We start from the raw sequence: 15,371 nt of genomic DNA, 5'->3' as shown, positions 1-15,371 counted from the left end.
GTGGGAATTCTATGCCTGTGGGTATCCCTTAGCCTTCCTGTGCTTCCAGCAGGCACAAAACTGCAGCAGGAATGTCTTGAAATGAAGGGTGGAAGAAATGAGACAAAAATCTGGACAAGGTGCCCTGGAGCTGGCCAAGAAAAGGAGCCACAATTCTTTCCATCTCCTGTTCTTTCCAAGCTGATTCACAGCTGCACCAGAGCTTTTTCCAGTGGCTCCTTTCCTCTGCTGCCCTCCAAATCCTCCCTGCCATGCCCTGCAGCAGGATGGTTTGTTCTGCAGTGATGGTGCCAGCCCTGGCTTCCCTGATCCATCTGTCCCACCAGCACAGGCATGCCAGCAGAGTGGGAGCACATCACATCCATAAATCATGTTTATTTCCAGCTGAAAATACTTTGAAAATTTTAATCCTTATATTTTGGCACTGCCCATTTGTTCAGGAAATCCCATTGAGCTGCCCAGTGGTGGGCAGCAGCTCAGGGCTGGGTTTGGGAAGCATTGCCTGCTGCATTCCTGTTCTGGATGCAGATTAACCCCATGGATGTAGATCTAGCTGGTCAAATCAAAACCAAAAGTGAAAGCCTGTGTGCAGGTTAGCCTGGTGTGTGTTGGTTAATCCCAGTTAATCTTGGTTTCTAATCTAAGCAAGCCCTTTAAAGGTGCTGCAGCCTGGGAGGGGCAGCGTGCCTGGGGCTGTTTGAGGGCAGGCAGGGCACAAAGCCCCTCAGTGCCAGCACTGCAGGGATCTGCCCTTTGTTCACCCCATCCTGCTTTGGGGTTGGGCTGGTCCCAGCTGGGATGCTGGGCTGTGATGTGCCCAGGGCAGTGCCCTGCTGTGTGTGCAGGGCTGTGTGTGCTGTATGGAGGGTGTCAGTGCAGGAGGGGAGGGGGCAGGCAGTGAAAGGCAGTGATCCCCAAACCCTGTGTCCCACATCCTTGCTCCCCTCTTGGCTGGGGTGATTTACCAAAATAAGAGTATTGGTCTAATACTGATATTTAACTGTGACAGACAAAAGACTCTCTAACAATTTAAAGTTACAAAGTGTGTGTTTATTCAGCGCTGGGCAGCAGTGAGGTAATCTTCTAATAACACTGCTAAATCACAGGTGATCAGAGTCTATTTATTGGCAAAGGATTCAAACAAATACATATTCATAATAACAGCCCCTCCCATCCCCTGCTTCCTGTGGTAATTAGCTAGAATAGCTATTAAGCATTGATTGACTTCTTAAATTAAGTCTGGGGTCGTTTTTGTGGGGAGAGGTCTTAAAAGGAGGAAGTAAGGCAAGTCTTCCTCACCCTAAACTCTTGACCTTTTCTATCACTGACAATACAGATGATTTCTGGGGATAGTCCAGTTTTTCAAAGAATGGGTTTCTGCATTGTCTATGTTTCACTAGTTTCATCTTTTCCCATTGTAAGCACAGCTGAGAAAACATAAAATGACAAACAATTGATGATTTAAGTTTCAGATAACTACTCCCTTCTAACTTCTAACTTTTAATTACTTTCAGCAAGGAAACTAAAATCCTAATTTTCTAAGATTAGTGTTTCAGGGGCTGTGCCCTTCCCAGCTGCAGTCCATGCCTGGCACCCTCATCCTCCTGTGCCTGTGTTTCCTGGGAGGGCAGGCTGTGATGGGGACACCTCTGCTGTTCCAAGACATTAAGCCAGCTCAGGAGCTGGCAGACTTTTCAAAGCTTCAGAGAAGCAGTGCCAATTGCATAACTGGCTCAGGGCAGCTTAGCTCTCCACCTGCCTGGTGTGCCTGACCCTTCTGAGCTCAGACAAATTCATCCTGCCCTGCTTATCCTTCCCATCCTGGGCTGTTCCTCAGCAGTGCACCCCGACCCTCAATGACTCTTACCAGTTAATAGAAGCAATAGTTCTAATAGTTGGGAAGGGCATTTTCTGTGTGTTTGTTTTCCTCCAGGTTTAGCTCTGGATGGTTTTTTTCTCAGTGATGAGAAGCAGTAAGAAGTAATTGGAGGAAATCAGCCTTTGGTTGGTCTTTATGAGCAAGGCCAGGTTGGATGGGGCACTCCAGTCTAGTGGAAGGTGTCCTTGCCCATGGCCAGGAGTTGGAACTGATGATCTTTAAGGTCCCTTCCAACCCAAACCATTCTATGATATTGTTTCTATAACTGATTTTCATTTGCAGTGGTTCAGCATGTTGCTGCCTTCTTTATTGTCTTTAAGCTAGTGTGCTGCAATAACAAGGACCAAAATTGTAAAGAAATAAGAAAAAAAAATTATTTGGGGACATAATTCAGAGTGTGGCTCCTAATTCTTGCTGAGGTATGGGACCCTTTGCTAGCACCCTTCAAAAAGGCAGAGTTTGTAGGGAGCAAAGACTGAATAGAGCCCCTGTCAAAGCCAAAGGAAAGATTGCTGCTGCTTTAATGAGCTTCAGATCTGGCCTAGAACTAGGAAAAACTCCCAAGAAAAAAATTCAGTCACCTCATTTGGGAAAAAATGTAGATGGGTTGTGTTTACTTAGTGGCTTTTTTACCTTCCATTAAAGATGAGGGAGTGCTTCTAAGAGCTTTTCCCTTGGTTGCTGGGAGGGCTGTAAAGTGTCCTGGCTCCCGTCAGTGGATGCAGGGAATGTGCTGGACCATGGAAACTGGGATTTCTGCACCAGGTGTGTGACCCAGAGCTCCCTCCAAGGAGAGCACAGGACCCTGCTGCTCCTGGGGCACATGGAGCTCTGACAGCAGCTTCTGTGGGGCCCTGCCAAGGAATCCTTTACACTGGAAAGGTTTCAGTGTCTCAGTTTGAAGGAGATGCTTTCACGATGACTAGGGGAAAAATCAAAGGCCAAGTTCTGTGAAAATGCAGCAAATAAAAAGCAAAGGCAAATGTGTCCAAGCAGAGATCTAGATTGGAATCATTGTGCTGATGGAATTTGATTCTTTGATGCCTCAGGTCATGTCTTCCCCATGTTTTCAATCTCTAAATCAGCTTGCAAAGAAAAGTGGTTATGATGGGCATTTGTTATGCTACTGCTGGAATAAGGCAATAGCATTTAGGTTGTCAGTGGATTTTTCTTTTTTTCATCCTTCTTTTTTAATCTTGTTTCCTAAGAAACAAGATTTGTGTGATTGTGCTCTGCTTCTGTTTGTACCTAATCTTTGCATGGAGGGCTGTTCCCTACCAAGTCTCAGTGATGGAAGGAGAAATCCCTTCCAAGTTTATGGAAGGAGTGGCTGAACAAAGTGCTGCTGCTGAGGAGGTGGCCAGCAGCAAGCCTTGAACTCTGCAGCCCCTGGAGAATCCCCTTTGGTCGCCATCCAGGGAAGGCTTGGATGTGTTCCTCACAAAACAGCTGCTGAAGCACTGCCAGCTGCACTCCAGAGCAGGAGGTGATCTCTGGCTTCCTCCAGCACCTCGTGCTGTTCAGTGGGGCTGGTGAGGGGCTGGCTTGTGGGGTTCTTCCTGACCTCCAGGTGCTCTAAGGCACCAAACTCCAGAGCTCTATGGCTCCTACTTGTCAGGTAATCTTCTAAAAAAGCAAAGCAGCTAATAGTTAAAAAGGTTATTTATTCCAGAGCACATCTTATTACAAAGCACATCAGTCTCAGCAGTACACAGACAAGCAATGGCAAAGCAGCAGCAATAAGTGAATGCTAGAAGACAGAATGGCTGAAAGCAAGTGGCTAAAAGCCACAATGGCTAAAAGCAACAGCTCTCCCAATACAAACTCTTATTTAGCATTTTTCCAACAAGCTAAGATGCAAATTCAGACCACCACTCCTTAACCTATTAGAATTCTAGTTTCTTAGCACACCAGGTTACGTACAGAACTATGCATACAATCTGTCTTGTTCTATCTAAGAAATGTGAGCAATATTCTTACTATAACTCTATTATGTCTAAGTCCTGTCTACAGCTGTGGTCCTGGAGCCTCCACTGAAGACATCAGTATGTTTCAACCTTCACTGGAGCACTCACTGCTACTGTGGCATTTGAAACCTTTCACTTACTAAAAGCATTAGAACTCACTCTAAAACTTATTCAATCCCTGCACTCTGATATCTCTCTGAAGAATTCAGAGATCCCTGACTCACTGACTCCAACACTGGGTGAGCCAGGGTGGCAGCAGGATCCTGGGGAGGCAGCTGGTGACAGGTGAACCCCAGGACTGGCACAGCATGGGTGGGCATAGCCTGATGGGGAATTCTGCTGATGGGACAAAGGTGACAAACACAGCAGGATTTTAAGGCCATGGCAGCTGAGCCTGTCTGGTTTAGGATTTTGTTTCAGTTCATAACACTCCTCTTTCCCAGCAGAGCTTCCCTGTCAGCTGCTTTGTCTAGGGATGTTGTCAGGCAGGGCAGTGAAGAAGGGCTGGAAACCCTCTCTGGTCTGTTCAGCATTCCCACAGTGTGCTCTCAGGCACTAGCAGAGGATTTGGTCACAGGGACCTGTGAGCATCATCCCACTCTGGGAGCTGTAGGCAGGGACTGTGCACAAGTTTCTACCCTTGCAGTACAAGTCTCTCCTCCAGCAAAATGACATTGTAAGCACTGTGAGAGCAAGGACAGGTGATAAGTTACTGGGCTCAATCATTTTGTCACCCTTCCCTCCCAAAACCAATGGCCATTTTGCCATGTTCATCACACACAGCTTGTGGTCTCACTGTTGTGAAAGCTGCTGTGTCACAGGCATTCCTCCTCTCCCTAAGCCTGGGATCTCCTTTCCCTCAGGCAGCTTCCCCGTGGTTTCCAGCTGTAAGGTTGATAGGAAGAGTGCAGCAAACTCAGCTAATAAACACACAGCAGAGAAAAGCACACAGTTCCTGCTGTTTCTCAAAGGGAAATGTCAAGACCCATGTCCACATGTGAATAGCTGGGAGGAGGATGTGTGGAGGAAATCTCCAGGCTCCCTCTTTTCCTGAGAAGACTGAAGCAGAACTTGCCTGTGCAAAGGGAAAATTTCTCAGCTTGGCTCTGAGCTGGTTCTTTACCAGAAAGGCATTATCTGGGTAATTAGCTCTGCCTGTGAGTACAAATGTCTTTGGCTCTTCATGCATGTGAGCCTGAAGGAGAGGTTTGCTGAAGCATCCCTGAGATGCTCCCATGACAGCAGCCAGGGTTCAGGAGGAAGCCTGGTCCTGCCAGCTCACTGTAATTAAAGTGAGGCTTCACAGCCACGTGCCCTCCTCTCTGCTCTTGTGATAATTAAGTGGCTCTGGCCTATTGCATGATGAACTTTGCTTTTTGTCCCTGTCTGAGTTTGTCAGTGCAGTGGGGCAGGTCCTCTCTTCTGACCCAGCCTTGCTTGTGCAGGGCAGATACTGGTGCTTCAGAGCTGCTGTAAGAAATCCTGGTGCTTCTTTCCCAGCAGTAGTGGTGGTTTGCAGTCAGCTCACCTGTGATGCAGCAATCCCCCACTGCCCCTTGAGTGTCCTTCCAGGAGTTTGGGTGACAGCAGTAGCTCCTGTTCCTCCATTTCTGTCCCTGAGAGCAAGTCTTGTCTTAGCTATTGCCCCTCTTACCTTCCTGCTCCCTCCAGCTTCTCCTGGGCAGGGCTGTCCTGGTGATGGTGGTTCAGGCCCCCAAGCTCCCAACCTCGGGAGCTTTCAGCAGCAAATTGCATCTTCTATTTTGTCCTTTTTCTAAAGCTCCTTGCCAGAAGGCAGCAAGGACTCAAGATGGGATTGGAGCAAGAGGAGAGTTCTCCTCCTGGGTTGGCAATGGTTGAAAGAGAAATGGATGTACCAATTCCTTTGATTTTTCTCATAAATTTTCATTATGGAGAGATAAAAGTGGGGAGTGTGGGAAGTCCTTCAGGCTTGGTCCTGGCCGTATTTGGAGGTGGTTGTGCACATCTTGGATCCCCTTTCAGCAGACCATGAGTCATTTGGCTGCCTCTGTTGGACACAGAGCTGTGCTAAGTCAAAGATAAGCACTTCTGAGTCTGTCTCTCAACACCATCGTTTCTAACAGTTGGTTTGGAGCTGTCAGGCAGGATTGAAACACTGCACAGTGTCTCAATTACACGGGTGCAAATCCAGAGGATTTCACTGGATCAGTACCAAAAATAACAATCCTGTCAGCAAGCCATGAACCTGGCTGCAGTGGGAGCACTGGTGGCAGGTGGGGGTGCTGGGGCATGTGGTGCCATCATTGCCAGGAACAACAGCTTGGGAAGGAGCTCACTGGAATGGGTTTGGTGACCTGTCCTTGGTGTATGTGTCAAAAACAGGTAGTGGGGCAGAGACCCTGCCTCTGTGGTACTAATGAAAAATTCCTGGGCATTTGTCTCTGCCCTGCAGGACTCCTTGGTTAGTTAGGTTCTGTAGGGATCACTCCAGTGTGAATTACATAGTGGATGCTTTATTAACAGGAGTTACTGCTTAGGCTGGGGGAAGGAGCCAGTCATCCCAGCTCCTGGAAGCACAGACTGTTTTCCTAAGCAAACTGTACCATGAGCTGGTTTCTTATTAAATATTCATCTGCTGGGCCACTTGGGGGGTTTGAGTGGCCCTCCAAAAGGTTATTAATGCACAGAGCAGATGGAGGCACAGAGACTGTTTATTAAATTCAGATTGCCTTTTGCCACTATGCTAATGCCAGCTGGATGGCAGGAAGAATTACCCTGACCCCTTCCAATGCCTCAGCTCACTTCAGTTTCCTTCTTATATCCCCTGACAAGACAAAACTTAAGGTGAAGCAGCCTTGAAGTGGCTCTGACCTGCAACATGGCCATAACATCATCCAAAACCAGCCAGAGGAACCCACCTCTTCCCTCAATCCTCTGCCCCAAATGCAGAAATTTGGCTCCTTTTTTCTTTGTCCATTTGAAAATAAATCAAAGATTTTTATGGGGAAAAATGAATGGAACAAATGGTTAGCAGTGCTTTCAGGAAAGCCTGGGTCAGTGTCTGTCTGTCCACTAACCAGGACCCTTCTCCAGGCTGAGGAGCAGCCCAGAGCCAGTCCCTGATGCCCAGCACACTCCCAGGTCACAGCAACCAGCTCTTTGGCTCTTGTTCAGTTTTAACCCTGCTTTTTCTTCTTTCTCCAGGCTATGAAAGTCCTCTCCAAAAAGAAGCTCTTGAAGCAGTATGGATTTCCACGTGGGTATCTCACATTTAGAGGTCTGCCTGTTGTCCTCAGTAGAGCCACTGCCTGCAAGCACTGCAGAACATGCCTCCTGTGGATGCTGCCCATGTAGCTGGGAGCTGGTTGAAATGCAGTGGGTGGTGAGGGGGCACATCCAGCCACAGGGAAATTCAGCACACTCAGTAATGAGATCCCTGGCTCTGATTTTTGTGAGTCTCTTTGAAGTGGGGACTCTTCCATGTTCACCATTTTTGAAGCCTAATTAAGCACTGGAAGTTAGGCAGGGTATTCCCCTCCTTTCAGAGTCTCTTCTACCCTGGGTAGCACCTGGGTGCAGGCTGGACCATGGGTTGCCCCAGACCCATCTGAGAAGCTGGGAGCAGCTGGTCTGAATGGGACTTGGAGATCTCAGTTCCAGGTGGGAGTCTGCAGAGCTTTGGGATGAGATTTTCCAGAATAGCTGGAGATGGATGCAGGGGGGCCAGTGGCTGCTCATGCTGTGTGCAGGTGCTGCTGCCAAATGAGGAATTCTTCACTGTGATGTCACACTTGCAGGTCGACCTCCTCCCAGAGGGTCAAAAGCATCCTCTGGGGAGCAGCCCAAACCCATGGCACCCCTGGACAGAGTCTACCAGGAAATAGCCATCCTAAAGAAGCTGGACCACATCAATATCGTTAAGCTGATAGAGGTGAGCTGCTTCTCCACCCTCAGTTGTGCTGAAACAAGTCTGGTTTGTATTGCAGCAAGAGGATTTTTCTTCTGCTGCTCCTGCTCCAGCCAGAATTGGTTTAAAATAGATGTTCAGAAATTTAGGCTGGTGATTCCAAGCAAAGTCTTACTGAGTGTGGAGGACAAACTGCACACTCACCCTGTGCTCTGGGCTGGTTCCCAGAGAAGGCAGCTCACTGTGCTGGTAGAAACAGCAGTGAGCTTTGATCACTGAAACTTGTGTGCAGACAAGCCTGGGAAGGTGCACAAGTGCAAGGCTTCAGTGCCATTTTCATTATTGACTGAGGTCAGTTTAGGACAAGCAGTACCTTTGTTGGTAGGCTAATCCAAACACAGGCAGAAGCCCAGATTTTGCTGGAGACAGGAAAATCTGTCCTCCAAAACCCCACTCTCTGCAGGACTCTCTAAATATTAGCCTAAATTGTTCTCAGTGTTCTGCAGCTCGGCACAGTGTACTGGGAATGTTACTTGCTTAAAAATATTTTTTCCTTATTTCTCTGTGATCTCTCTCAGGTCCTTGATGATCCTGCAGAGGACAACTTGTACATGGGTATGTGAGTCTCATAAGCTAACAGAACCATCTGGGCTTAGGCCTAGTGATGCAAGTGACACCTGCCAGGACTCGGGGTCAATACGGGAGGAAACTTGTGCCAACTTCAGCAGACTTATTTTTTTCTGCAAGGTTAAAACGCCTGTAAATGCAGCTGGGATGGAAAGGCCCCGTGCAGTAGGGTAAGGCAACCTTGTGTCAGTCCAGCTGTGCACATCTCTTTGCCATGGGGACACTCAAAAGGCCTGGCAGCTGCTCTGCCCTCCCCTCTCTAGAGCTGGTTCCAGACCCAGAGCCAGGAGGGAAGAGAAGGGTGCAGGGTGGTTTCCTTGTCCCCCTGCTGTGAAACTTCTGTAGGCTGTGGGTAGTGGTGGTGACCCCAGAGTCACTCCAGTCATGTCTGGGGGTGTTCCCTGTGACTCCTGCAGAGCTCTGACCACCCTGGTGAGCCTCAGGGGCTCCTGAGGGAGCAGCACTCCCACCTTTGGTGGGGAAGCCATGCCTGACTGGGTGATTATGCAGAGGGTGAGGGAATTCCACCCATTTTGTCTTCAGCAACAGCCCCATTTTTTTTTGGGTAGAACACTGGGGGACAGGGCTGGGAGGCCCTGAGGTGGTCTCTGAGATAGGCTGGAGGAGGGGATAACTGACCCTTTTACATCTCTGCTTCCCCAGACTGCTTCCTGATGAAGCAATTTCAAAGACTGCTCCTCATGAAATAATTATGGGACACTTTTGAAGCTGCCTGGAGGAGGACTCTGCCTAGCAAATGAAGCAATTTGCCTTTGAAAGGCCACTTGTCCCTTTGGGCTGAAGCCCCAGTGGCATCTGGCAGCATCTCAAAGTGATGGCACTCATGGTGGGGAGGGTGGTTGAGGCTGTTGTTTGAAGGCCAGAACTCCTGGGGGTGGAAGAGAGGGGAGAGATGAGGTAGAAATCTGCAGAGGGGAAAAAAACCCCGAACCTAAACCAAGCTCTGCCTGTGGAGCAAGAGAAGCATCCCAGAAACAGCAGCAACAGCAGCAGGACAGGGACTCCACTCCACTCTCCTGGTGCTGCTGGAGTTGTGCTGGTCCCTGAGTGATGAGCAGTGGCCATGTCCCTGTTGTGTCCCTGTTGTGTCCCTGTTGTCCACGTTCCCTCTCCTCTGCCTGGGATCCCCTGAAGTTCGGGCACATGGAGCTCCTGCTCTGCAGTTCCCTTGGCAGGAGCAGCACCACTGCTCAACCTCCTGCAGGTGGGACTGCTCCCTCCTGCTGCTGCCCCACCTGATGATGATAACTGCACCTTTCTCCTGCCAAAAATGCTGCCCACTGCAGAGCAGCTCTAGAGGAAGTGGTGTTTGCTCCTGGCCTGTGGCTGCTGGGTCAGGCACTGCTGTGAGCACTTGGCTGTGTGTCAGGGGATGGGATGGCAACAGGCACTGAGCAACCTGCAAAGGCAGAGGGGGGTTGAGTAATGAAATGCTTCAGCAAGATGCAGCTTCTTCATCCTGGAGGGCAGGATGAGCCAATTCAGGCTGCCCTGTTGTGAGTGTACCCTCAGAGGATCCCACATCCCAGGGCTTTGGGGAGGGGATCTGCTCAGATTTTTTGAGAGGTGCAAGAAATCCCCATATAATTCATGGGGAGAGAGCTCTCCTACTCTAAATAAAAGCAGATCCTTCTCCTATTTGCAGGACAGGGCAGAGCAGGATCAGAAAAACACTTTTTCCCAACCTCCTCATCAGACACACAAACTCTTGTGCTCTGCAAACCTCAACCAGCAAATCCTCTTCAGTCTCTCCTGCCAGGGAGTGCTTGGCTCTGACAGAGCTGTAGCTGTGCTGCTGACTGACACAGCAGAAATGGAGCAGCATGTTCTTACAGCATCTCCTTCCCTATCAGCAATTTAGGAGAAATATCACAGCAAACACTCTCCCTTGGAGGTACAACAGGGCTCAAACCAACGAGAGCTGACACCCAGAGCAGCAGCACTGTGGTTGATAAATTAGCACCTGCTGTCTCCCTGTGCAGAGTGACAGGAGGGAGGATATTTGTCTGTGCTGAAGAGATGAATATTTTAATTTTGCATCCTCTGGTGTCCTTGTCATGGGCGAGGGAAGAGAAATGAGTGGAGATAAATTGATTTTGCAGGTATGGGAATGGATGTGTCTTTGTAGGTGATGAATAACAAATAAGCCCAGGCTGCTCTTCTCCTTCATTCATGGTTTATTTCCTTTTCTTGCAGTGTTTGACCTCATGAGGAAAGGGTAAGTAGCCTTCCTGGGATCCCTTCTGTTCAAAATTTTGGTATTCATCATCAGGCTCCCATGTGAAATGGAGATTTGATATGTCCAGTGGGGCAAACCCTGTCTGCAGAGGAGGCAAAACCCATCTGTAGTTGCCTTTGCACTGCCACAGCCTGGAATGATGTGCTGAATAGAAATGGGCTGGGAGGACATGTCCTGGTGCCAGACTCTGATCTGGAAAATAAATTCTATGACAATTCCTCATCAGGTGCTTGGAAGAAAAGACCTGAATAGAAATACTCTGCTGGGTTCCACCACATTGTGGCTTGCTCTGACACAAGGGGTGTGTGGTGCATCAAGGTTTACTTGCCACCTGCTGCCTTGTTTTGCCCTCAGCACTGACCTCTCATGAGAGGCAGTTCTGTTGGCACATTTCTTTTGCACAGTGGAAGAAGGGATTAGGTGCTAAGAGGTTCCTCACTGCTCTGTGCTACACCTGCTCTGCTTCTGCAGCTCTGCAGTCCCAGTGAGGTCATGATTTCTGTGCCCAGGATGGAGGAGATTCCCAGAGGGAATTATTAAGGTGTTTTATTAAGGGGTTTATCCCATTATTAAGGGGTACTATTATTAAGGGGTTATTCTTCTCTCTGGCCACATGAACAAGCTGCCAGCTCCAGTGCTGGCAAGAGGCTCCCCAGTCTCCCTGGTGATCAGGCTGATGCCTGTCCTGTAGGAGAGGGAGCTCCTGTAAACAGCTGAGGCTGGGGAACCTGTGCCTCATCCAAGTGCAGCCTGGCTGCCTCTGGCAGGAGGCAATTAGACTCCATTAGTGGCTCTGCCAGCCCTGCTCTCACATTATTTCTCCCTGGTTTCAGCAACAGAAAAATGTGCATGAAAGAGGGAGGGAAGGCAGTGACAGGAAAATGCAAATGGGAGATGAAGGTCATCAGTCAAATGGGCAGCAGGGGAGAAGAGGGAAATGCTACAGGAAGGATTTGCTGCTGGGTGCTGAGGGGAAGAGCTACAGAGCCTGGTTTTGGCAATGGGCTGTTCTGTGCCAGGGTTTGGCTTGCCAGGATGGTGTCCCAGGAGCACTCACTCAAATCCAGCTCCAGTGGATGTGTGTCCAAGTGCAAAGCCAAGCTGCTGAGCACAGGCAGGACTAGCCCCAGTGCACTGAAGTCCTTAGCTGCAGGTCCAGCCATTCATCCACGGGGAACAGAGACTCTGACTAGCTCTTACAGCCTCTTTGCCCTCAGCTTTCAGCAGGCACAGGCAGAAGAGGGGCTTTTAGAGGAGACAATGCATCCCTCAGCTGTGGCAGCATTCAGAGGAAAGGAGAGGAGAAGCTGACCAGGTAACCTTGGCTGCTCAGGGCTGAATGGCTGAGCTTTGGTGGTGGCTGAACCCTGAACAGCTGAATAGGTTTCTAAAGCAGTTTAGCACAATGCACTGGAAATATTCCCATTTAACCTTTGAGCCAGTGGTTCATGCTTAGATTCTGCCTCATTGTAGACCAGCTGCACAATGATGTTGTGTCAGGACTGAGCCCCAGCAGGCAGGACAGGCAGTGCACAGCCACAGGCACTGTCCCCACTGCTGACTGGGATCTCATGGGAATGCTGGTGCTCACAGCCAAGAGCAGCTTTAGCAGGAAGCCAAAGGCCAGGTCCAGCTTTGTTCTTCTCCCATTAGGACTGTCAGTGCTTGTCTTATTTTGTGCAGACATCTGCAGTTAATCCTGATGATGATGATGAGGGCTCTGTGGCCCATGCTGGGACTATGCAAAGCCACTAGCCAAGCTCAGTAACCAAAACATTACCACATCCAGAAAGAATGGACTCACCTCCATCCTGTGTCACAGCAGCCAGAGCCTTTGGGGGGCCTGGGACACGGTGATGGGGAACAGACTCCTCCAGCAAGGGGTGTCACTGCCCTTCTGCAGAGCTCTGAGCTGTGTCCCTGTTCCCACAGGCCTGTCATGGAGGTGCCCAGTGAGCTCTGAGCTGTGTCCCTGTTCCCACAGGCCTGTCATGGAGGTGCCCATGAGCTCTGAGCTGTGTCCCTGTTCCCACAGGCCTGTCATGGAGGTGCCCAGTGAGCTCTGAGCTGTGTCCCTGTTCCCACAGGCCTGTCATGGAGGTGCCCAGTGAGCTCTGAGCTGTGTCCCTGTTCCCACAGGCCTGTCATGGAGGTGCCCAGTGAGCTCTGAGCTGTGTCCCTGTTCCCACAGGCCTGTCATGGAGGTGCCCAGTGAGCTCTGAGCTGTGTCCCTGTTCCCACAGGCCTGTCATGGAGGTGCCCAGTGAGCAGCCCTTCAGCGAGGAGCAGGCTCGGCTCTACTTCCGAGACATCGTCCTGGGCATCGAGTACTGTGAGTACCCAGCCCTGGCAGGGATCTGCTCTGCAGAGACTGCCTGGGCCCCTGCTCAGCTGGGGAGGCACTGGGGGGCTGCTGGATGAGCCAGAGAGGTCCCCTGGGGTTGCCTGGGATGGGGTTGCTGTTGGAGGTGGCTCCACTCAGCTTGGGAGGATCACAGAACCCTTAGGAAGGACATTAGGCAAATAGTGCCTCTCTTTTTTCTTTTTCTTTTTGGAGATTGTCTTTGAAGGCAATAGCAGAGCCAGGAAATGGGTGTTTGCAGGGTCATGGATTCAGTCAGCTTAAACTGGAACAAATCCCTGTCTCTAGCTTAGCAGGGCAGGCACTGCCCTCCCTCCAAGGGAGGATGTCTGTCCTTGCCCACCCCCTTTGCAGAATCCATCTGATTCTCTGTCTCTCAGGGCTGTGGGGTGATGAGAGCCCAGCACTGCTGTGCCCTCCCAGGGAGGTGCTGGATCAAGTGTGTTCCCAGGCAGGGCTCCTCTCTGCAGCCTGTTTGATTATTGTCATCTGTTTTGATGATTCTTGTGCCCCTGTGGCTGAGGGCAGATTCACTGCTGAGTGCCTGATCTGCATACTACAGTAAGTCTGTGAATGGCAGCAGGGATTTTCCTGGCCCCATTGTCATTGACATGTCCCTGCTGGCATGAACCTGGCAGGGGTGAGCAAAGAGGGGTCCCTGAATTGAATAAAGACACAGGGTAGAATGCTCTGTGTTCTGGCATCCTGAAAGCACTTCCCTGCTTCTGTAGCTCAGCTGCTGGTGAGCTGAGCTTGGCTCTGTGCCTGTGTGATCCTGCTGTCCTCCTTGCAAACAGCCCCTGTGAGTTCAGTGCTCTCACCACTGGCTGCTTCCTCTGCACACTGACACACTGAAGAATTGCCCATGGTGGATTTGGGGGGGAAGAGGCAGCACAGCTTTTCCAGAGGACATTCCCACCTTGCAGGTCTGATTGTTTTCCAGAGGAGACAGCAAATATGCAGATAAGGTGATCCTGTCATTACCTTGTGTTTCAATTGCCAAACAGCTTTTGATTATATCCATTTACAGTAGCTCATAAAGCAGCTCCTAAATCTCTTAGGTTGGATGGGCTCTTGTGGATTAATAACTAGACAATCAGGAAAGCTGGAATACAGCTTTCACAACTGAGAAAAGTCACCAGTAAAGTTAAACAGGAATCCATGTGGGCTGGGTTGTTCAGTATATTCCTAAATGACCAGAAAAAGGTAGAGGACAATAAGAGAGATTGATGATGGCACTGAGTTATTCAGGATATTTGTTAGAAATGGCTGGGAAGACTGGCAGGAAAATGCCATGATGGCAAGTGATAGCATGATAAAATGACAGATAAAAGTTCATGTTGCTGTCTGCAGGGTAATGCATTAGGGGAGAAACAGCACTGAATATATATACAATGTGATGGGCTCTAAATTATCTCTTCTCACTCAGGCTTTATTCTGGATAGTTCTCTTGAAAATGCCAGCCCATTACTTAGTGACATTCAGCAAGGCTAACAAGATTTTGGGAATTATTTGGAATGAAAGAAAGAAGAAACTAGAAAATGTTATTATGCAGTTATTTGGATCTCTAAGAACTCTTAGGTACAGACAAGGAGTATCCTGAATATTATGTGCAACTTGGCTCAGCCTGTCTTAGAGACAGCTCCCTAGAGCTGAGAACCAAGAAGGAGGATCAGGATGGTCCTGGAATATCTTATGTGCAGAGATATGACCCAAGCTCTTAAGACTGGAAAATTATCTTGGGAAGGAGTGCTATGGCAGAGACTTATAAAATCCCAGGTGTCAGGGAAGTGCTGGACAGGAAATAAATCTTTTCTGTCTCTAAAAAAACAATAACAAAATAATCAGGTAGCCAGTTTAAACCAGAAGGAATTACTCACTTGGCTTCAACCACTGAAAGAGAACAAGTCTCTGGGCATGATGGGCCTTGCTGAGGCAGAGGAGCATGGTTTGCAGGGTCTCAGTCCCTCTCCATGGTTTTTTTTCTAAAACCAGCAGGGAATAAAATTAATGTTTGCAAGTCTGAAGCTTCCAGGTGCTGCCAAAATTAGTCAGGTCACCCCAGAAAGTTGGTAGAAGTTAATATTTGAATGGGAATCTCAAGACTGTCATTCAGTAGAGCTTGAAGGATGAAGATGCAGCTTTTTATATTCCCATTAGCATTCAGACTGCAGCAGAGGCTGTGTGCCTCAGCTGGGAGATCCAAGCTGTGCTGTGCTGGGTGCTGCTGCAGGAACAGTTCCTGCTCAGAGGGAACTTTGAGTTTAGTATATAGGGGAAAAAAAACAGCAAAGTGTAGGTAATCTTAAGCAGAGGGAGTGAAATTCAACAATAAATTATAGGATGCCCAAGTACTCCCAGCAACAGAACAATAAGATGCTTTATTT

At 49.1% G+C, this 15,371-nt stretch overlaps 1 protein-coding gene across 3 annotated transcripts in view; it reads left to right on the top strand.

Annotated features, from left to right (window-relative positions):
• Positions 1–15,371, top strand: part of CAMKK1 (calcium/calmodulin dependent protein kinase kinase 1) — a 94,745-nt gene that overhangs the window by 49,650 nt on the left and 29,724 nt on the right. For all 3 annotated transcript variants that reach the window (XM_056506833.1, XM_056506831.1, XM_056506832.1), the window contains 5 exons: positions 7,033–7,084; positions 7,626–7,759; positions 8,314–8,350; positions 10,580–10,601; positions 12,866–12,954. In XM_056506833.1, the coding sequence (XP_056362808.1) occupies positions 7,033–7,084; positions 7,626–7,759; positions 8,314–8,350; positions 10,580–10,601; positions 12,866–12,954 (334 nt within the window). The remainder of the gene's footprint in view (positions 1–7,032; positions 7,085–7,625; positions 7,760–8,313; positions 8,351–10,579; positions 10,602–12,865; positions 12,955–15,371) is intronic.

This window comes from Oenanthe melanoleuca, chromosome 19 (assembly GCF_029582105.1).
Source record: "Oenanthe melanoleuca isolate GR-GAL-2019-014 chromosome 19, OMel1.0, whole genome shotgun sequence".
In the NCBI taxonomy this organism is placed as follows: Eukaryota; Metazoa; Chordata; class Aves; order Passeriformes; family Muscicapidae; genus Oenanthe; species Oenanthe melanoleuca.
This window is presented reverse-complemented; position numbering and strand designations above follow the sequence as displayed.